This window comes from Mytilus californianus, unplaced genomic scaffold (genome assembly GCF_021869535.1).
Source record: "Mytilus californianus isolate M0D057914Y unplaced genomic scaffold, xbMytCali1.0.p SCAF_3, whole genome shotgun sequence".
Classification (NCBI taxonomy): Eukaryota; Metazoa; Mollusca; class Bivalvia; order Mytilida; family Mytilidae; genus Mytilus; species Mytilus californianus.
The window spans coordinates 4160336-4183580 of NW_026262679.1; the positions used below are offsets into that span (position 1 = coordinate 4160336).

Consider the following 23245-nt stretch of genomic DNA (forward strand, 5'->3'; position numbering starts at 1 on the left):
TCATTCTCAATTTTATCTTCATTTGTCATGATCCAGGTTAAAATATTTTCTACATTAATGTTTCTTAGGTTTGGAAACTTTTGAAATACGTACGTTTTCTAAGAATTCAAATCTTGGTGAATTATACCGAGAACTCCAGAGCAAAATGTACTTCATTTTATATTAAATTATATAAACAGTGTTGATGGAGCCTTTCACATCTGGACAGAAGCTCAAGTTTCCCTGAGATTGTATTTAGTTTTCGTTCATGTCTCCCAGTATATTTTATCAAGCTGTGGTTGGTTACTCAGCCTAAATTTAGTTAAAGTTTGGTAGTTAAACTTCTTCATATTTAAGAGACTTTCATATTATTCAACGTCAAATTTGATTTTTATATATGTGCGGAGTTTTCCCGTCTTCTGGAGACATTTCTTTAAATACTATTTAAATTTATTTTTACTAATTGTTTTTTATTTTTATTTTGTCCATGTTTGATTTTTTTTTGTCCGTGATTGTCACACTGGAGTTTCTACTCAACATGGCTTTTAAGTACAACGAGAGGGATCAACCTGTTAGTCAAAAAGTCCAACATGAAGTATAGTGCTTACTGAATCAGAATCAGACGTATGACCAAGATGCCAAGTTGAATGCCATAAGAAAACCATTAAGAGGCGAAGGACTTGTTCCTATGAGGTTGGAACTTAACGCAACTGTACAGGATATAATCCAGAAATAAGACAGCATTTATGTAATCATTGGAAAGGCAGTAGACAGAGGACTTGTACACCGACAAGATGTGGATGGCAAAGTTCATGCAATGATCTAAACAGGATTGAAACCATATTTTAAATCAATATAAACTCATAAGTACGATATCATTGGAGATTTTGATGGACTACGGGTAGTGTTAAGACAGATAGAGAGGGGCCATAACACTAAGCGCAACAGATACTAAGACACAGATCAACACAGATATTACAACAAAACCTGAGGATCAAGGTCCACAAGAGATCAGGTATATGACTAATCAAATCCATACCAAACTGGATTTGAACGACGAAAGATAGGAACAAGCACCATGGAACCAGCAGCAACAACCTAGACTTTCACCAAGTCTTACTGATTAACAGTTTGACGAAGGACGTGCACTTTTCCGTTCTTACATGGACATCTTTTCCAAGAAGGATGATGATGTGGGTCACACTGACACAGTACAACACGTACAGGATCGACCTTCTAGAAGACAAACCATTTAAGAAGAGATATCGCCATATACCACCAACAGCAAATGATGAATTCAGTGCTCATTTAAGACAACTACTAGATACAGAAATTATCCGATCATCACATAGTCCTTTTGCCCCTAATGTGGTATCAGCAAGGAAGAAAGACTTAAGCCTACGCCTGTGTGTTGATTACAGTAAACTTAATCAGACACCGGAAAAAGACAGTCATGCTCTCCCAGAATAGAGAAACATTTGGATTGTTTGGCAAGATCAACCCATTATTCCGCTGTGGACATGAAGTCAGGGTACCATCATATAAGATCTATGAACCTAATAAAGAACGAACAGCCTTTATAGTCGGTTCTTCTGGTTTCTTTGAGTACAACCGGATGCCGTTTGGTTAAACCAACAGCCCATTCACTTACCAGACAACGATGGAAGACTGTCTAGCCGACTATAATCTGCGGGTATGCTGTGTCTTCATAGATGAGGTTATTGTTTACGAGAAGACAAATGAAGAACAGCTAGAGGACATCAAGTTCGTGATGGAAAAGTTTAGACAAGTCAACTAGAAGCTAGCTCTCAAGAAGTGTTCCGCATAATGTCAGAGGCAGGGAAGGAGATTGACCCAGAGATGACAGACAAAGTTACCACTTTGCAAACACAAACATCGCCAGAAGATATCAGATGCTTTCTTGGGTTTGTAGGATACCACAGAAGGTTTATCAAGAAAAAGACCACCGACTGATTTGGTAGCATCATCAACAGACAAGAAAGAAAGAAAAGGTAAGACCAACAAGTGAATCTGTGAGCTACTGCTCACTAATGATACCCCCGCCCCGCTTAAAGTATAAGGTAAACAGGAAGCTGTCGAGTGATGAATCTGAAAACGCATCACACGGTATAGCTGACTCATATAAACCCAAATTTCAGAAATCCTTGTAATGTGGTTCCTGAGAAAGATGCGACGAAAAATATTCACGGGACGGACGGACGGTCTGACGAACGCACCGACGGGTGGATGGACGGACAGACAGACAGAGGACAACAGTATAGCGAGGGTATAATGAGCAGATACCGTGGAACTGGGGAAAGACAGAGACAGCCTTTTGCCACCTTGCAGCTCTTTCTCGAATCAGCACCTACATTAGGACATGCCGATTCAACCCTACCATTTGAGCTGCACACTGATGCTTCGGAAATTGGATGAGGAGCAGTCTTATACCAAAAAAACAACAGGATGAGAAGAATGTGATCAGTTATGCAAGCAGAGGTCTAACGAACGCAGATAAGTTTTACCCGCCCTATAAACCATACACTCAGCTGTTTTGTCTGTTGTGAAGGATAATACTTACCATGCAGTCACATCAATATTATTTTATTATATAAGTATTTTGTTAGATCTGGAAATTTGCGCTAGCAAAATTTTTTATCTTCCCTTTCCTCGTCGGATATTTCTACGGTTGTAACACAGTACATGATGTATAGTGGCAAGTAGTTGGTATAACCTTCTAAACCCTAGATAAGGTCGACGAAGAAAGACCATTTACATGTTTAAGCCTATATTAAAATTTATACTATATTAAGAACATACACGTTGTTTAGATTGTCACCGGGTCCGTTTATGCATCATTTTTTCTTCTTTCCTGTCGCTAGCAATTGTCTCTTTTGTAAATTAAAAAAGTAAATATTTAATTTGCACATTGACATCATGAGCAGGTTACTCGAGGGTTGAATGTGGTATAGAAAATATATGGTCACTTCATCTTCCCTGTTCTGGTAGTAAATTCCTTGCTGAAGCTGGGCAACCGTTTAGCTATATGGGATGTATAAATAGTATTAAATACGCAGTCACTCATAGGATTTATGGGACGTTGAATCCGATGCCTTGTGTTGGGTGAGTGCCACAGTCTATGCTTTTATCCAACACACCCTTTATTTTTGGCAGTTAAAATCCCACCCTTCAACCCGACCAAACTATTGTATAAATTGTTAAATTGGCCATGTCCTAAATATGCATGAAATAATTATCACTGAATGTGTATATATAGTAGAGGCAACAGTAGTAACCGATGTTCTAATCTCGTTAATCGATTTTTAAAATACAAACCATGATTAATAGCTGTAACTACAAACGAACTGGACGGTTGTATAGACATGGTGATCGTCTTCTGCTGCTTTTCGTGCATCATCCAAACTCATTTACAATGTCACAATAAGGAATATGACATGTGTTGTGCTTCGTGTGTTATTTTGATGAAAATCCGAACAGACTGAACATGATGTTTTTTTTATAAAATCTGCATGGCATGCGATAGCCCCCAAGCATACTATAAAACTAAACATAAAGAATAATGTGTCCATAGTACACGGATGCCCCACTCGCACTATCATTTTCTATGTTCAGTGGACCGTGAAATTGGGGGTCAAAACTCTAATTTGGCATTAAAATTAGAAAGATCACATCATAGGGAACATGTGTACTAAGTTTCAAGTTGATTGGACTTAAACTTCATCAAAAACTACCTTCACCAAAAACTTCAACCTGAAGCGGGACAGACGGACGGACGAACGGACGAATGGACGAATGGACGCACAGTCCGAAAAACATATTGCCCCTAGGTTGGGCATAAAAATCTTACGTATAAAAATTCGTCAGTTGCAGTTGCTGTCTTGTATCATTAAATCAAAAAGATTTATAGGGTCTGTTTTTGGGGTTCGAAAAGAGGGGCGAAAGATACCATAGGATGGGTTCGAAATTAGCATTTGGAACCATGTTGTCATAATCGATGTTAAATGAATTAAATTGCGTGATGAAATAAATGTTATTAGACTACTAAGTATTCCACATCACTTTGGAACAAATTAACATACCCTTGTCACACATGAAACAACGTCCCCATACGTTACAAGCATATTTTTTTTTGGAAAACTGTAAATTTCAATTGACAACATAATTTTACTTTCAACGTTTGTATTGGGTTTTGGATTTTCAAATATTTTGGCCTCGAGCATCATTGTTCAAGAGACATTAGTTGTCGAAATGTATCTGGTACAGTAAAATTGGTATCGTTTAGATTATTGTAAGTGAGCGGTGTTACGCAATATGACCTGCATAAGCTCAAACAGGCAGAGATGGGCCAGAATATTGTAAAAACTTATGTCAGGGAAGCTCCGCCAAAAAATCCACTTTTTGACCAGAACCTTGCTTAACAAACATGTTTATCCCCGCCACATTCGTAATATGACTGTCCCAAGCCAGGAGGCTGTAGTTCAGTGGTTGTCGTTGGTTCATGTCTGTCATTTGTGTTTTTCGTAATTTTTTTCTTTATAAATTAGGCCCTTTTTTCTCGTTCGAATTGTTTCACATTCTCCATGTAGGGGGCTTTTAAAGCCGACTATACGGTATGTGTTTTTCTTATTGTTGAAGACCACACGGTTGCCTATAATTGATTGCAATTACTTCATTTGAACTCTGGTGGATAGTTGTCTCATTGGCAATCATACCATTATATGCAACATGCTTTTTATGGGCCGATAATTGGTTAAATAAAGTATGCATCCACTCATTGACCAGAACCTTGCTAAACTTAAACCAAAGCAACTCCGCCAAAAAACATCCACTAATTCATCAGAACTTTGCTTAACTTAAACCAAGGCAACTCCGCCAAAAACATCCACGAATTCATCAGAACCTTGCTAAACTTAAACCAAGGCAACTCCACCAAAACATCCATTAATTCATCAGAACCTTGCTGAACTTAAACCAAGGCAACTCCGCCAAAACATCCACTAATTCATCAGAACCTTTCTAAACTTAAACCAAGGCAACTCCGCCAAAAACATCCACTAATTCATCAGAACCATGCTAAACTTAAACCAAGGCAACACCGCCAAAAACATCCACTAATTCATCAGAACCTTGCTTAACTTAAATCAAGGCAACTCCGCCAAAACATCCACTAATTCATCAGAATCTTGCTAAACTTAAACCAAGGCAACTCCACCAAAAACATCCACTAATTCATCAGAACCTTGCTAAAACTGAAATCAAGACAGATTTCAAAGCAGTTCCGCCTAAATTACCAGAATCTTTCTGAAACATATGGCAAGAACGCTCCGCAAAAAATGTTCACTTATTGACCAGAACCTTTTTAAACATATGTCAAGGCAACTCCGCAAAAATATTCCACTGATTGACCAGAACCTTCCTTAAACAGATGTCAAAGCAGATCCACCAATTGCATCATTTTACTGGCCAGAACCTGGATAAAACATATGTCAAAATAGAGGCCGTTGATAAAACAGATATTAAGGTAGATCTACCAAAAACTATCACTTATTGACCAGAACCTTGATAAAACAGATGTCAAGGTAGATCTACCGAAAAACTTTCACTTATTTAAAACAGATGTCAAGGTAGACCTACCGAAAAATGTACACTTATTGACCAGAACCTTGATAAAACAGTTGTTAAGGTAGATCTACCGAAAAATGTACACTTATTGACCAGAACCTTGATAAAACAGATGTCAAGGTAGATCTACCAAAAACTTTCACTTATTGACAGATCCTTGATGAAACAGATTTTGTTATATGACTGTCATCAGTAATAAATCATAAAACAAAATCATAGGCCACTTTACAAATTCTAGTTTGTGTACATACAAAAGTAGCACAAGTGTTCATCATTTAGTGATTTAAAAAAATTAAACTGTTTTCAAGTGAATGTTCATAGGACACTGTGCCCTGCTCACACTATTTCACTTACAAGTTCTGTGAACTGCAAAATCGGAGTCAAATCTCCACTTTGACATGTCTGTTATAAAGTTCTAATCATAATTTCATTGTGTTCTTAGTTTCAAGTTGATATGACCACAATCTTTATTGTAAAATACCTTTAACCTGATAAGAGACAGACAGACAGATGTAGACCACAAACAGTATGCACTACCCTACTATTGCAAGCAGGGTATAAAAAAGATATAAAGGTGTCTGTTCACACCAAGTTCAAAAGAAATTAGTAAAAGACTAAACAGCTATCCTTATAAACTTTTTACACAGAGATATGTCTCACCTATTAGTTATTTTGATAGCATAATGTAAATGTTGATGACAATATGTTAACATGAAAACTATAGAAAAAAAAACAACATTCCAAGTCAACCACGACTGAATGTGCAGGGATAAATAACCTGTGATAATGAGAAATTTACAACTGCATACCAGAAACCATTGACTTATCATAAGTGGTTTCCTTAAAACTGACCTTAACACAAACTTGAACATATAAACTATGCAAAAGTTTCAAAGTCAATAAACCATGATGAGGGCTGAAGCCATATAATCTCCATGGAAATGAGACATGCAAATGCTAAAAGAACTGCATACAAATTATCACTGACTTACCACAAGTGCTTCCCGAAAAACTGACCTAATCGCATACTTATACATTGTTAACACCATCGACACTGGAAACTCCAAGCCTTCATCTTGCTTTTATTACATAGAGGTGAGACAAAAAAAAACACACAGGAACTGAAGATGAAGCAATATGAGCCCATACAAAAATCAAGGCTTAACTACAGTCCTCAAGAACATAACATCTTTATATTATTTCAATGCCTGTACAATCAAGTTAGCATAATGGACACTAAATGAGACAACACAAACACATTTTGATTCCTTTATATTTAAATGACTTCTGAAAATTAAGAGGGTAAACTGGCTTAATAACTTATCCTGCAAAACTTGCAAAGCTCAAAGGGGTTCAAATTTACTGTAGTTTACAATAAAAATAAAATATAGCTCTTATTTAGTAAAATTTGATCAATTACATTTATTGATTATTATTTAATAAGTGGACATGCCTTGAACTGTTTACAGAACAGATCTAAAAAAGATTCTGTGTAATTTTACTCATAGATATATCTATTGAACATGTGACAAATAAGACAAGAAATCAAAATGTAAGTACATATTTATTTCCAGTTTAACGAGAAGTCTCGATGCCTGGACAACGGTCATGTGACAAACAGATGACAACAGTGATGAATCCCTCTTTACAACGGTAATAAGCCGGACTAAAAAAAGATTGGACATACATACAAAAGATGTATTTACATGAAAAGGCTATACTAAATTAGCTACGATTCTGAAATATTGTATGGGAAAAGTAAACACTATTATCATCTTCTCAGTACATATTTCATTCGGTTTACCGGTACAAGTAGATTAAGATTAGATTTTTTCAACAGAAAAATAGATTTTTATACATATACATATCCATAAAAAGACAAATATAATATTATAAATTATCACAAAGTCAATATAGAACAAAAAATAAGTACTTTGAAATAAAATAGAATCTGTTTGTTCATATGAATACAAGAATCAGAGATATAATCTAATGCAGCCTCAGAACACAGCTACCTGCAATTGAAAGTTTTTTTTTTTAAAAAATGGGTCTTTTTGACCATCTAGCCAAATTTTGTTTTATTCCCCATTAATTTTTAAAATGTGTACAGAGAATAGGATTGGTTTAACTTATAATTTTGCCATGGAATATTTATATAAGGAACACTGAAAAGCAAAATACGAAAAGTTCCTTTAAAAAAACAAAACAACCAAAATAAGTTTTAAGCTAGGTACAGTAAATCTGACATAGATGGTCTTACTTCATGGCTTTTAACCAATGCTTATATGATTAAATGTCGTGAAAAATTTACAACACTAATTTTGATTTGAATGCTTTCACATCGAACTTTAATAAATAAAAATTTAAATCTGTGATTAAAGTAATTATACATATTTTGAAATTCTATAGCAACTAGAAGAAAATCTAGAAAAATACTATTGTCATAGTCAACATAATCTTACATGAAGAAAACCATAATTTCATAAAATCAAAAAAAGTAAAAAATCTTGTGCTACAGTGTGAATCAGCAGCAACACAAAAAATACATTTTTCATGACAGGGTTGGAAGAAAGGCAATCATTTTATCCTTGTTTATCATCATTAAATTAGTTACTAATGGTAAAACCATCAGACTCAAAAAATGGTGTGTAAAAAACAATCCAAAACTTTTGGAAAGGAAAAGAAGCATAAACATTGGTAATGTTATCAAAGATGTTTACTATTTTGGATTAAGGAGATCTCAATCTACATATTTCCCTTTCGAATATAAAACTACTAAATCTTAATGAATGCATCAATGGAACAGTGAAATATTATATTTTTGTGACTGGTTTTCATGTAGTTTAATGACATGTGATGATGAAATTAAGTAGCAGTCATGTAATTTTTAATTAAAACAAATTATATATCAAACCATAAGAAGTTTTAAAAAAAAGAATAAAAAAATTGTTTTGAAGTCTGAAATTGAAATACATTCTTTCAAATAGTCCAAGTGAGATTGTAATAAAAATATGAACAGATTACTTGAATTTTTAAACTTTTTAATTAAGTTTGTTTATAAGTGTATTTCTGAGGACAGACAATCTCTAATAGTTAAGAAACTAAAACTATATTGTACATGAAAATTGACAGGTCATATTGTCCTGTTGTTACGGTTTACTTTCTGAAAAAGAATATCAAGTTTGAAACTACCTTTCAGTTCTCCAAAATTAATCACAATATTATTTACTCGTTTCCCTAAAAACTGGTAATTAAATGAATCTAATACTGTTGATCCAAATCATTTCCTTTGTTAGAATTTTGATGATTGACCTAACTGTTTAAAGGATACTTCATTGAAAATTTTTTCAACCCCTTAAAAGCAAGCAGAATGTATTTTGTTTAAAGTAATTTCATATATTTGCCTTTACCAACCAAGTCTACAAGTTTGTCCCTTATCACACCTGTCTCTTAATAACAGGTCATTTTGTCATGGATTGTAATTCATATCATATCATCACAATATGTGTAATTCTATAGCTATTTGTTATCTAATAAACTCTTATAAATAACAACAAAAATAAATAGAATTTGTATTATAAATGTAAACTGCAATATGAAACAAAAGTTTTTTTACCGGTATCATTAATAGATTGTTCTTTTAACAATTTAACAAAGAAAATACATCAGTGCCATTTAAAACTCATTGTATATGTCATAAAAAGGAATTGTACACACATATAAACATAGGTAATCTATGATTACAAAGTTTGTCTCAATATTCATTTTGACTGAATGCTATGTTACTACCCAAGACCAATCTCAATACAAGAATGAATGGTCCTACTTCATAAGGACAATGCAATATGAAATTGGATGTAAAACCTAACCAAAGTCTATAAAGTATATACTATAGGTCAGAGTGACCTTTTATTGTCTGAAGGCTGAAAAACTCACAAAGGTGAATTGCTTAACAATTTGAGATGATCCTCTTACTTATAGGTGTCAAGATATGATGCTGATATACAACTTTACTAAGTCAATGAAGCATGAAAAGTAGGTAACAGAAACCCACTGTCGACTGGATGCTGACTTGAAACTCCAAAATGCATGTTTACACACTTTGAGTAATCTCATTACTTTTAGTTACTGAGATATCAAGATGGACATTGAACCATACTAGTCTCATAACCTTCTTTCAATACATTTTGCTTCCTTATATGCAAATTTACAAGATAATCTCCCTTTTAGTTGGCTGTGAAGATGCAAGCATACACTGATGTCAAAGGTACTTAAAAAGTTCTCCTTCAGCTTTGTTGAGGTGAATTGAAAATTAAAGAAATATTAATTATAGTATAAATACAAAAAACAAGTCTTTTAAAAATTGAATAATAAGATAAAATAGACTAAAAGGCAGCTGTGTTCAATAAAGAAATATAAATATAGCTATCGGGATCACATTAACAGTCTACAAGGGCACATTTAGAGGGACATCAAATGAAGAAATGATATTCAGCATCACCATTAATGAGCAATATGTAATGAAAATGTAATATCATGATTCTTAATTTACATTTGTACAAATGAAATTTATGTTATGTTAATTTAGACAAATTACTTATGAAAAAACATTACAATTTACAAATTTTTCAAGTAATAAACACGGATCAGTCCTTTAACTGGTAAGATTAACAAAATGGACAATAAATGAAGGCAAAATATTTTCACACATTCTTCATGCCGTAACATGGCATACTGTGAAAGTAATTGTATGTAAAAATTACTAAGCACTAAAAATTGTTTTAATTTAATCTAACTAAAATTACCAATATATTAGAGGATAAAACAAACGAGACACACAAAACCTTGAGTTATCAGATGATTTTGCCTATGAGGAGATCCCATATTATCTGAATTATGTAAATGTTTTATGGCCTGAACTAAAGGAAGAAATGGGTCAGAAACTTTCTACCTCTGTCCTTGCAGCCCCCACTTTCTAAACTTTTCACAATGATTAAACAAGCAAATTAGTCAGATTTTTTTCAACTTTATCAAGACTTCTCCCTGTAACAAAACTACCTTTACCCTTCTATTTCACTCAAGCAAACTTTGTTATTTTGACAGGAGTCTTATCATTTTCATGATGCATCTTTAGTAAAATGGCCTTATGCTGGCATCTTTATTCATAAAACAAACTTGGTCCTCAAACAATATTGCACTTTCATTTTAACAATTAACAACTGACCACTTTTACTTTACTTCTTTCCTGTCAGAGAAATATATGATTTCAACTCAAAAATCAAATATTTTAAGATATTTGCAGAAATAAGTTTCCATATTTGCTTTTCAAGACAAATATTATTTTGAAATGGCCTTATCTACTAAAGTGTTTTGTGTGCTCTGTTAGTATATTAAGTACTGTGACTAGATAATTGAAGTAGACATAAACTATGTACACAGTGCAGACTACTTATATGTCCATTTATACCATAAAATACCCAACACTCATTATCAACAATACTTAAATCACATTTTTTTTTTACTACAAATGCAATGAATTCCTTAAAACCAAAATTTACATCCATCTCTAAATTTTTTTTTTTTTAGTAATATTCAAAATCTCATTATATTAAGATGGAGATGTTTCTGAAAAAATATTGTTAAAATCTTTTATGTCCCATAAATAGTCTTGGATAAAAATAAAATTCAATATTATAGATTTCATTCATTTAATGCATGCTATAATCTAAGGAATGGCACTTACAGTTTACTGTACTTCATAGATCTGATCCTACTTACATAAAAGATTATTCAGTGTTACATCTATTTGTTCAACATTAGCTTTTTTCTAAAGGAATCTGACCAAAACTAACAATCTGATAACTAAATTCACAAGGATGTATGTTAAACATTAGCTTTTTTCTAAAGGAATCTGACCAAAACTAACCATCTGATAACTAAATTCACAAGGATGTATGTTGAACATTAGCTTTTTTCTAAAGGAATCTGACCAAAACTAACCATCTGATAACTAAATTCACAAGGATGTATGTTAAACATTAGCTTTTTCTAAAGGAATCTGACCAAAACTAACCATCTGATAACTAAATTCACAAGGATGTATGTTAAACATTAGCTTTTTCTAAAGGAATCTGACCAAAACTAACCATCTGATAACTAAATTCACAACGATGTATGTTCAACATTGTTTCAAAATTTCAAACGTTGCTCATCCTTGATAAACTTCAGCACGGTAAATGACTAATTTTTCTATATAATGTATATAGGTTTGAAGTCCCTTGGTCTTCGTAATGTCCTTTAATTATGACAGATACAATTTGACAGAAGCAGACCAACACAATGTTTGGTATTAACATTTTTTTTCTCCAGATCAAAATACATATATGCTTTACAATTCATTAAGAAGATCCTACCAAAATTTTGTGTTATGATCTATAGTATAAATGGACAGTTTTCACACATATAGCACTTGTAAGCTTTACTGGGTATGGCATTCACACTCACAATTTGATTCTGCTTACACAGCAGATTTATATACTGATATTTGTATTGCAGAATTTATGATATAAACCTACCAACTTGTACATAGAATAAATATTTACAATTACTAAAACAAAGTTTTTATAGATAAACGCTGCCATTTAGATCAATGCTTGAATGAAAATTCATTTAAGCCATAATAGAATCTGACCCATGTGAAATAAATAAAGCCGTCAATTCTCTGTAAAGCCTGCAATTCAAATTTTCACAAGTAAATACCAATTCAGACTATATCAAATTCAGAATTTCTAGAAACTCAAAAAGAAAAAAAAAAAAAAAAAAATTTTTTTAGTTACTTTTGCCTTTGTATTTCGAGATAGCAAATTATACTGTGAATCAAAATTTAAATGTATTTTTTTATTCAAAAGTAATCCAAATTGAATTTATTAATGGTATTTCATATCTTAAAGCAATGAAAATTCAGTTTTAAACCATACGAAAATGAAAGAACATGTTGTTTTGACAACTTAACTTCATGGTATCACATTATGTAAAGCTATTACAATGTGTCAGAAGTAATGACATACAAACTTTTCTACAGCAATTCAACTATCAAAAAAGTACTTTTTGTTATCTAGATTTACAGCAAATATGCATTGTCCCAAAATATTAAAATCATGTTTACAAAGTCTTGAATAAGAACAAAATATCAGAATTCCCCAAATTACTCTATCCATGTCACACTAAGTACTAAGTATTTAGAATTCAAATCATTTACATTGTCAAACACTTCAATGAGTGATCTTATCACCAGTGCTTTTGCCACATTTTCGTCAAAATTGGCTAGGGCTTTAGTAATTTGTATCAATTTGCTTCAACAAATAGAAAAGACTCTCTAAAGTGGCTTTTCAGCCTCAATTCATTAAACAAAATTGTCAGTCCTTACTAAAACTTTGATATACATGATATTATAGTAATAATAATTTGAATATGAAATTGTGATGTCATAATCCTAGCTTTATAATACTTAGATAATATTCAAAACAATATGTAGTGTTACCATGCCATTTCATTAAAGTTAAAAACGCTGCGTCAGATATAGAAAGTACATGTCATATAAGATTTACTGTACTTTTTTATACACAGAAAGGGATTTTTAAAATCCCTTTCTCAACCACTAGCTATCTATTGCAAAACAAAAATGACAAATAAACTTTGATCAAACAATTAACGAGAAACATAACAGTAATACTTAACAAACAGCACAGTATCCAGCACGTTCATCAGTCAAGGTCAAATATAAACCAACTTCATCTGTCAAGGTCAAATATAAACCAACTTCATCCGTCAAGGTCAAATATAATCCAAGTTCATCACAATTTAAAATCATTTCTATGGAAACATCTTCTTCCTTTTATAATAAATCAGATACCAATTCATATTTTTTTCACATTCTAAAACTTCAAAAGCATTATTCAGCTTAAAACCTTGAACATTTTACGTATTTGTTTTTAACTGTTACAAAAGTATTCCTTTTCTACAACAAAATGTTAAGAAATATATTTATCACATGATCAAAGATGAAATTAAAATATCACAATAAAACACAAAATTTCAAAGCTCTGTATCTATGATCATGGGCTTAACAGTTTGTTTTAGAAATGGAAATTGTGTATCGCTGCTTGGCTTTCTTAAAATAATATCTCAACTTAATTCAATGCCATCAAATAATTATCACTCTTTTTTTTGTTGTAAAAAAGCCTATTTGAATATGTTTATTACCCTGAAAGAGAAACATTTCAATGGTATTATTATTTGGACCATTCAACCTTTTTTTACCGAAAAAGTAAATTATCCAAATTTACTAGGACATGCAACAGAGACAAAAAGGTAGATATAAATGGTCATCAAACAATAACTCAGTTAATGCCCACGTTAAATGCTTTCTCCATTACAATTTATAACAGTAATGACAATATCATTAAAATGAAGTTGGTTTACATTAAATAAGGATGGAATGTCATAAGCTTTCAGATCACCAAAATAAAATATAAAGGTTCTCTTCTTGGTCATCACACAAGGAAGAATAAGTGATGGCATCCTACAATCTATCAAGTTTGAATGATTCTTCAGTAGCTGGATCAGTTAAATTATTTGGATCCGATAGCAACTGCAATTCTTGTAAATCTAATGGGTCAAGTCCAGCTTTTAAAGCTTCAACAGAAGGAAAAAGGTCCGTATCAAATCCATCGGGCATTCCAGTTATAGCATTTCCTAATTCTTTAGCAAAATCTTGTTGTTTCGTATAATCATCAGCACCTAAAACATAAATAAGAATTTTAGTCAAGACTTGTAAGAGCCTCTTCTTAAGTATCTTTCAAAAGTACTGTTTTTAAAATGGCTTTTCAGATCAATAATGTATATTTCAATAGATTCAGTGTTGTAAAAGAACACATGAACTGATATAAATCAGGTGTACAAGAAAAACATAAACTGAATTTTAATGTGATAACTTTTTATTCAACCCATGTTTTTGATGTATAAATTTTGTTTTGTTAGTGTAAATAAATATTTTTTGTTTTGGGAAAAGTAGTACAAATTCTGATCTTGCATACCAGAAATGTTGTGTTGATATGATTTTTAAATTTAAACAAAAGTGTTGTGTAAGCTCTCTTCAGATATGAGGATGTGGTAATCTTTAAAGAAAAGAGGGTTGGAAAGGGCAGATAAATACCCCTCATATAAGTATGCTGTATTTTGAATGGTTGATAGCCAGTGTATTTTTCTTGTACTTTTTTTATTATCAAATGAATATCATTTATATTTCACTCCTGCCAGGGCATATGCACAAGGATATGCTGTTTTACCCTCTCTGCCATGGTATTTGCTGATACGTATATGACATTTTTACCCTTCACAAATATGCTTGTTCATTAGTGCATTTTATTACATACAACAGCTTTTGCCTAATAGCAAATAAATAATAGAATTGAATTGGATGCTTAAATTCACCATTCATATTGCTTTTCCGTGGAATTAAACAGATATATCATGCTCTAGCGAGGTATTTGCGATTATTCCAGTCTTGTGAAGGATATTACTTGTTTAGAAAGCTCAGGAAATTTTACCTTGTCTCGATAAATATTTTGTAAATACCCCATGAAACATGATATACCAGTTAAAAATTTTACATTGCACAGTCATTAATGAAACCTTCTACAAGTTGTTTGCTGAGAAATTTTATCATGCAAAGGGTGTGGCATTCCCATAGCACAGGTACCATTCAGACCAGACGTGTCTGTGTTTTTTATTCAGAAAATTTATTGCAATATAGAATTGATTAAAATACAAAGTCTTGAGTAAAATGCAATCCTCAATCACATACTAGAACATGCTAGGAAATGTCCTTCATGAGATTTAGACTGGTAATGTAATTATAAGTGAGACTGCAGTGATTGTAAATACTGAAAAAATAAATTGCTTTGCTGAGCGCAGCTGGATACGACCGCAGAGGTCAAACCCTGAACAGTTGGGGCAAAAATGGACACAATATTCGCACTTGATACAGGTCTGAATTTGAATTGTAATTAAATATTTGACACAGAATAACTGTAGTCAAAGAACTTAGAATTGATTATATGATTTGAATTTATATTCAATTATTTGAATTTCAATTGCTTTTGAGCAATACACTTTGCTGATGAGTATTGAACCCCTCCCCCCCCCCCCCCACACACACACTTTTTTTTTGCAAAAAAAAATATTTGAAGAATTTTTCTTTTTAATTTCTGAAATCTGAAATGAGAAAAAATTGACCCTTCACAATTCCTTTTACCCCTCACTTTTGCCCCCAAAAAAATTCTTTCCCTCAAGATATGGTCATAATCTCAATTCAAATTTCCAATGGAGTTTGCAACCATAATTACCCATTTAAATACATCATAAAAGTCTTAAAATAGAAAATGACATACATAATCATGGCTAAAATTAATATTCCTTAATAGTAACTTCTAAAAATAAATTGACAGCTAATCATCTCAAGACAATACAACATTTTCTTTATACATCATTTAAAAGCAGTGTAAGGGAGGTAATCAAAACGTTATGTTTGGATTACCTCCCTTACACTGCTTTTAAATTGTCTTAAGTAATTGTCCATTAACCAGGAAACCCTTGTTTTTCCCTTAATTCCTAAACGGTTTGAGCCATAACCCCCTCATAGCAAATCCTAACCATCCCTTTGTGGTATGGAAACTTGTGGTATGATTTCAGAGAGATCCATACACCGTTCCACAAGTTATTGTCTGGAAACTAGAAAAATGCTTATTTGGGCCCTTATTTGCCCCTAATTCCTAAACTGTTAGGACCATAACCCCCAAAATCAATCCCAAACTTCTTTTTGTGATTATAAACCTTGTGTTTAAATTTCATACATTTCTATTTAATAATACTAAAGATATTGTCCAGAAACCAACTGTCTTCGGACGACGACGTCGACGTGATACCAATATACGACCGCATTTTGCGGTCTTATAAAAATGAGATGCTTTGTAATGAATGATTTGCTAGACTCTCTGTTGAACAAGTGGTTTGTGTAAGATGCCTTATTGTGAATAGTTTTTAGGGTCCCTTTGCTTGGCAAGCAATGTTAGAGATGCCTTGTTATGCATAATGTTAAGAAGATGTCTCCTTCTGAATGGTTTGCTGTCTTTTTGTTGGGAAAGAAGTTTGTGTATGATGCCCTATTTTATGTATTTTTCTAGTCTCTTTGTTAGGTAAATGATGTGTGTAAGATGTCTAATTATGAATGTTTTGCTAGTCTAGATATTTGACAAATGGCTTGAGTAAGATGTTATAAAAAGAAGGGTTTGCCAGTCTGTTTTGGGCAAGTGGTTTTTGTGTAAGATGAAGGGAAGTGCAATCATTTAGGATTTATATTCAATTCACATCACCATGTCCTCGACCTGATCATATATGGACATTAAACAACAACCCATCCATCAATCTTTACAAGTCACAATAAGTAATTATCCGACTAAAGCTACGAGTTAACAACTTGACGTTCAGATCCTTGTTAAGGCATTCAATAGAAATTTCACAAATTAATTAATTCAAGAAAACAAGCAGGCAAGTTGAGTAAAATATGAAGGATGGTTAAAAAAAAACATGCTTATAGAAAATAGAAAATAACTTAAAGCAGGAATTATTCTAGTAATTAGCAGTTTTCATACTTCAAGCAAATATAATTTGAACTGATGCAAATCGGTGAGGTTTTTAAATATACTTAGCTTGATTTTTAATTAAAATTTCTCTGTTGTTGGCAACTGATCTTAATTTATCATACTGTTTCATTATTGAAATAGTCTTTCTTGAAAATCAATAATGTTCAATTTTTTTAATCAATTTATAATAGAGAAGCAGTTTTTAAATATGCTTTATAATCTAAATTTAAATGAAATAATATAGGTTATATTTTACAATTACATAAAGTCTTCAAGTTTTATAAGCATTAGCATTAATAAATCTGCAAAAAAACCTTTGTGGCATTAAAAAAATGTTGATTTCATGATAGGAAATGCATAGATTATTCTTATATCTTGATTTCGTAAGGGATTTTTTTCTCTTTGTTATAAACATTTGCTGATACAAGGCACACAAAATAATGCAAAAATTGACAAACACGCAGACCTGCCTCTCTAATATAAAGCGTAGTGAGAAAAAATTTTGTTCAGTTATACATTAAGCCTATGTAACTGCTCTGTCTAAGCTATGAATATATTATTATTTAATACCAGTTAGAGGAAATAAAATTGGTAGAGCAAAAAGGTAAAAGGAAAGTTAAGACCATCTTAAACTAACATTTGAATAGAAAATACATTAGGAAAAAACTCACATTAATCCTATTGATACAACTATATACTTTTAGAAATATTCCCATTGAAATAATAAATAAAACAGAAAATCAACATTTTCTATCCTTTTCCACTACAGGTAAAAATAAAACAAGCGTAAAATAACAACATTTGTTTGTTTTGTACCTTGTTTTTGTGACTGTACCCAAATGCCTTGTTCCCCGATTATAAATCCACCATCAAACATTGCATTAGTGGATATATCATCTAAACTGACTTCTTCATTGCCAGTTCTGTGGTCTGTTAATTAAATACGGTAAACAATGCATTATGTGTGTGGATATAGTTGAGTAATCATGGACCCTAGTGAGAATGGATGTCTGTACAGACATTTACCTGGATATGGATGTCATCTTTGTAGTAACAGGTATGTAATATTGATTTTGTTATGTAATGTCTTGACATTGTAATCATTACTTTTTATAACAAATCAAGGTGTAAAATGATATTAAGACAGTTATTAGAATTATATATTTATAGTTTATCCTTAAATATCTAACTTATTATTAAGTCATAGCCTTGCATATTTTTTTTCTAAAAATCTTCCTTTACCCATGGAACGGAGCATACAAAAATACTGTACTAATTATGTTTCCATGCTGTTTGATGCATATTTGGGATGGAAAAAGTATTATGCTGCATCAAAATCGCAACTTAATATTTAATCAAACCTAGAAAGTAGCTATATAAGAAAATATCTGTTAAAAAAATTATTTTCCAGAGGTCAGTTTCCACCCAGGAAACATGAATGGAAAACTGAATAAAAACCCTCATTTTTGTGAAAAATACGCATATAATGATGTCATATCTTTGTAAATCTGGTATAATTCATTTATATTTCTTACTTTTAGGCATTTCCCTATATCTTGAGCAAATTTGAAGTAATTCCCAAAACTCCATCTTCTTTGGCCAAATATGGGCCTAAACTACTCCTGATACAGTTGATATAGAGTTAATACAAGGAATTATTTGAATCTGGAATAATTTTGAATTCTTGAAAATTGATAAGAAATGTATGATGAAAACTAACCCAATTAAGGAGGCTAAGCCATCCATGCATGCATGGCTAAGGGCGTTAGTTCATACTGAAATATCAATGAAAGTTACATGATACTTGTGAACCCATGGCTAGCCCTGCTTTAGTTTGGTTAGTTTTCATCATACATTTCATTTTCTAGAATTCAAAATTATTCCAGATTCAAATAATTCCTTGTTTTAAGTTCTTTTCTTGCACTTATTTTATTTTATGTTCTTTTATGTAACTTGTGTTAGCCTAATGATCTAGTAAACCTTTTTCTTTAGAACAAATCTATATATTTATAGGATAAGAAACTTATTAAATTCATTTGTATTTCAATATTTCATTTAGGTTTCAAAGTAATTGTCTGAATTCTTGATTTACAAGCACTAACAGTCAAAAGACTAAAACACTGCTGAATCAGCAATGTCAGAGATACAATTTAGGTTTGAATAATCAAATGCTTTATTATACTAATGCATTCTCTGTAACTGTACAATGCAATGACTGTGCATTTTAGTTTGTTCATACTGAAATATCAGTGAAAGTAACGTGAACCTTATTAATGGCTAATTAGTTTTTATTTAAACAGGAGGATCTATTCCATCTTACTATATACTTTTCAATATATATCAAAAGTTTTACAACTTTTAAATTTCTAATGAATTTAAATTATCAAGAAAGGATGTTTTAGTTACTACAGAACTATCATTTTACTTCTTTGAAAATAATGTTATATAAAATTTGATGTTCCATGTGGAAGGAGTTCCCGGACTGCAGAATAAAGTATGTCAACAAATCAAGTATCAGGGTAAGGCACGATGAAAACAATCAGAACTGCTGTCACAGATGATGCCCCCGCTTGTATAAAACTTTATAAAGGGACATAACTCAAGAACGGTAAAAGCGACGATACCCAAATTTGTATTTGATTTGAGTTTTGTGGTAATAAGCATTGTGTATAAGTTTCATTATATTTGGTTGAGGCAAACTAAAGCAAGAGAACGGAAACGAAAAATTCAGCAATTTTTCCATTTGTAAAGGGGCATAACTCTACAAACTGTAAAAGTGACGCCACCAAAAATCAAACTTGATCTGTGTTTTGTGGTAATAAGCATTGTGCATAAGTTTCATAACATTATGTTGAGGCAAACTAAAGTAGGAGAACTGAAACCATTTGTAAAGGGGCATAACTCTAGAACGGTAAAAGTGATGCCACCAAAATTCAAACTTGATAAGTTTTTTGTGGTAATAAGCATTGTGCATAAGTTTCATAACATTTGGTTGAGGCAAACTAAAGTTAGAGAATGGAAACCAATTTTGGGATGTACAGACATAATAATTTAACTGTGTGCAATTTCGGACTCTTTCAAATGCTTCAAGGAAATTTTGTTGGTTTATAAGAAATTATTGTTTTGAAAATTTGTTAAATGTATATATCTCTTTCAATTTTGCCTCTACAATCAATTATAAACTTGATTATTTCTTCAAATGAAACAAAAGAACACCATTCCAATGTCTCCTGCAGATGCATATATTTTACCTAGCCAAGGGCAATAACTCTAATGTTTATTTTGTTCTTTTCAACTTTTTAATATATATACCTACAAGAAATGTAGGTGCCATTCAGCTTACAAGGCAATTTTTCTTATCATTTCTATTTCAAAGGAACATTACTCTTGCAAAAATAGTTGAATATCATTGATTATCAAAAACCTTATTGATATAAACCTTGACTTAAATTTCATAAAAATCCAACAAGAAATGTAGTCGTGAGAGTGCTTACAATGCAATTTTCCATATAATTTACATTTAAAAAGGACATAATTCCAGTAAAAATAGTTAATCAGCACTGATTTTTGGCCTCTTCCAAGGCCTTTCTGATATAAACCTTTAGTATAAATTTCATAAAACTATGACAATTCTTTCCATAAAATTTACATTTCCAATGAGATATGATTTTTGGACTGGTCCAAGTCAATGATGATATAAACCTTCAGTATCAATTTTATAAAACTCCTAAAAGCAATGTAGGCTTGAGCGCGCTTACAATGCAATTTTTATGTGGGGAATAATTTCTCTAAAAATAGTTAATGGGCACTGATTTTTGAACTTCTCAGAGACACATCGCTGATATAAATTTCATTTAAAATCTGGCAAGAACTGTTTGTGTGAGAGTAATTACAAGACTGAAGGGACAGACATCCAGTATTTCTTTGTCCACAGCACTGTATTCATCAGCTAGATGTCTATGTTACAAGTCTGTATTGTGCTGATAGCTGGCACACCTGTAAATAGTAATAATGTAACCTCACCTGTAAATATTATTTCTGGTATTTTGTCATTATTTTGCTGATGATGATGATGATTATGATGGTTAGTCATATGTTGAGCAGAATTGATTCCTCTCCGTGAGGAGTTAAGATTAATTAAGTCTATTTGCTGAGGATGGAAATACGAGGGCTGTTGCTGCTGATGTAAGCCCATGGCCTGTGACATTATGATAGAATTCTGCTGTGATATTCCATTCTGATGTAATGATGTTTCTATTGTATTGTAATGGTTATCAGGTGACTGAAAAAGAAAAAAAAATCAATCAAGTTCAACAAATAACAGTGAAACCTGTCTAAACTGAACCACTTAAAGTTTGTTATAATTAGACGGGTGGTAAGTATATGCAGGTGAATTTATTAAAGAATAATCACTGTACTCCCAAGATTGATTTCAGACAGATATCTGTTTACACAAGTTAGACTGTATATCAAAGCATTCTATTTCTACAATGGAAGGAATTATTTCATTTCTTTGTCACTATTTTGGCATTGCAGTCAAAAGTAAGATGCTGTATAAGTTTCACAAAGTCTGTCAGGGGGTTCAGGAGCAGTAGCGGATACAAAAGCGGGAAGGAGGGACGAACAGAAAAATGGATGCACTTCTTCATCACTATATCCCTCCCACTACAGAAATCAGGGTATAAAACTTTCTTATGACTTGGGTTCTATGCTATATTGATGATGATGGAGATAGTTGTTAATGTTACACAGCAATATAAATCACATTATACAATTAACTATGGACATTCTAAAACAATAGTAGAAAAGCGTTAAAATGAATTAAATATAATAAAATGAAACATTCCAAGAACAATTCCAACTGTGTGTTATGAGATATGTAATGTATCATAACAGGTACTATTTTCAGGTATATATAAGGAATAAATCTCAATCGTACTCCAACATTTCAAACTTCCACCTACATTAACATTTATATCAGGTCAGTATTACTTGGTAACCTTTTGTGTGACATTTTATGAACTACAATAATGATTTATCATATCATCATAATTTTACTTGAATATATACATATATCACTTTCCAAAAATAGCTTCATTTACATTGTTACTGTTCCATTAAGACAGAACCTATATGTAGTAACAAAACAAACACATATGGCTTCAAGGCAATAATTACTTCTAAATAGAGCATTTAATATTGAAACTTAATTGTATCATTTATCTGTTTTGTTTCAGGCTAAAAAGAATAAATTATCTAGCATTAAGGTATTATTATCAAGATTAATCAAATCTAAGAGATCAAGCGATCACAATGTTCAATCGTCACTTTAGTTGAAGGTCAGTTACAATATTTTTTTTTTGTCTAGATCATTCTCTGATGAACAGAGGTAATTGATTGAAATGAGATTGACAAATCAAACACACCTACAACATGATTGTGAATTTGCTTATAATTGACACTAGATTTTAAATCTAGATTGAAAGAATATTTTAAAATTGACTTGTAAAACTGGTTTCACAATGTTTATATACTGTCCCTACTTTTGATTGACTCTCTGCTTAACAATTGACTATTAATAAAGCATTAATGAAGGTAGTACCTTAGCTAATAACTATTCCATGGTTCAGCTTAGCTGTGGAATTGTAGCTCTTAGGTCCTTAGGACCACTTGACAAATTGTCAAAAAATATCATAAGGATGTAACAGCTAGTTCCACAGCTAGGTTCAGCTAGCAAGCAAGCTAACCAAAGATACTACTTTTACCTACACACTCATCCATGTGTTGTAAAAATCTGTTTCATTTAAATTTCAAATAATAAATGTGGATAGTGTCCACATGTGGACACAGATGATGCCCCCGCTTGCATATCATATAGTTATAAAGGGACATAACTGAAGAACGGTAAAAGTGACGCTACC

General features: G+C 32.0%; 1 protein-coding gene across 4 annotated transcripts in view; it reads right to left on the reverse strand.

The window, feature by feature from the left end:
• Positions 1-6877: 6877 nt before the first annotated feature.
• Positions 6878-23245, reverse strand: part of LOC127732906 (CREB-regulated transcription coactivator 1-like) — a 55659-nt gene continuing 39291 nt past the window's right edge. For 3 of the 4 annotated variants that reach the window (XM_052242116.1, XM_052242118.1, XM_052242115.1), the window contains 3 exons: positions 21348-21606; positions 18141-18254; positions 6878-14421 (listed from right to left, as the gene is read on the reverse strand). In XM_052242116.1, coding sequence (XP_052098076.1) covers positions 14204-14421; positions 18141-18254; positions 21348-21606 — 591 coding nt within the window. In that variant the 3' untranslated portion in view covers positions 6878-14203. The remainder of the gene's footprint in view (positions 14422-18140; positions 18255-21347; positions 21607-23245) is intronic. The other variant, XM_052242117.1, reaches the window with a different exon arrangement.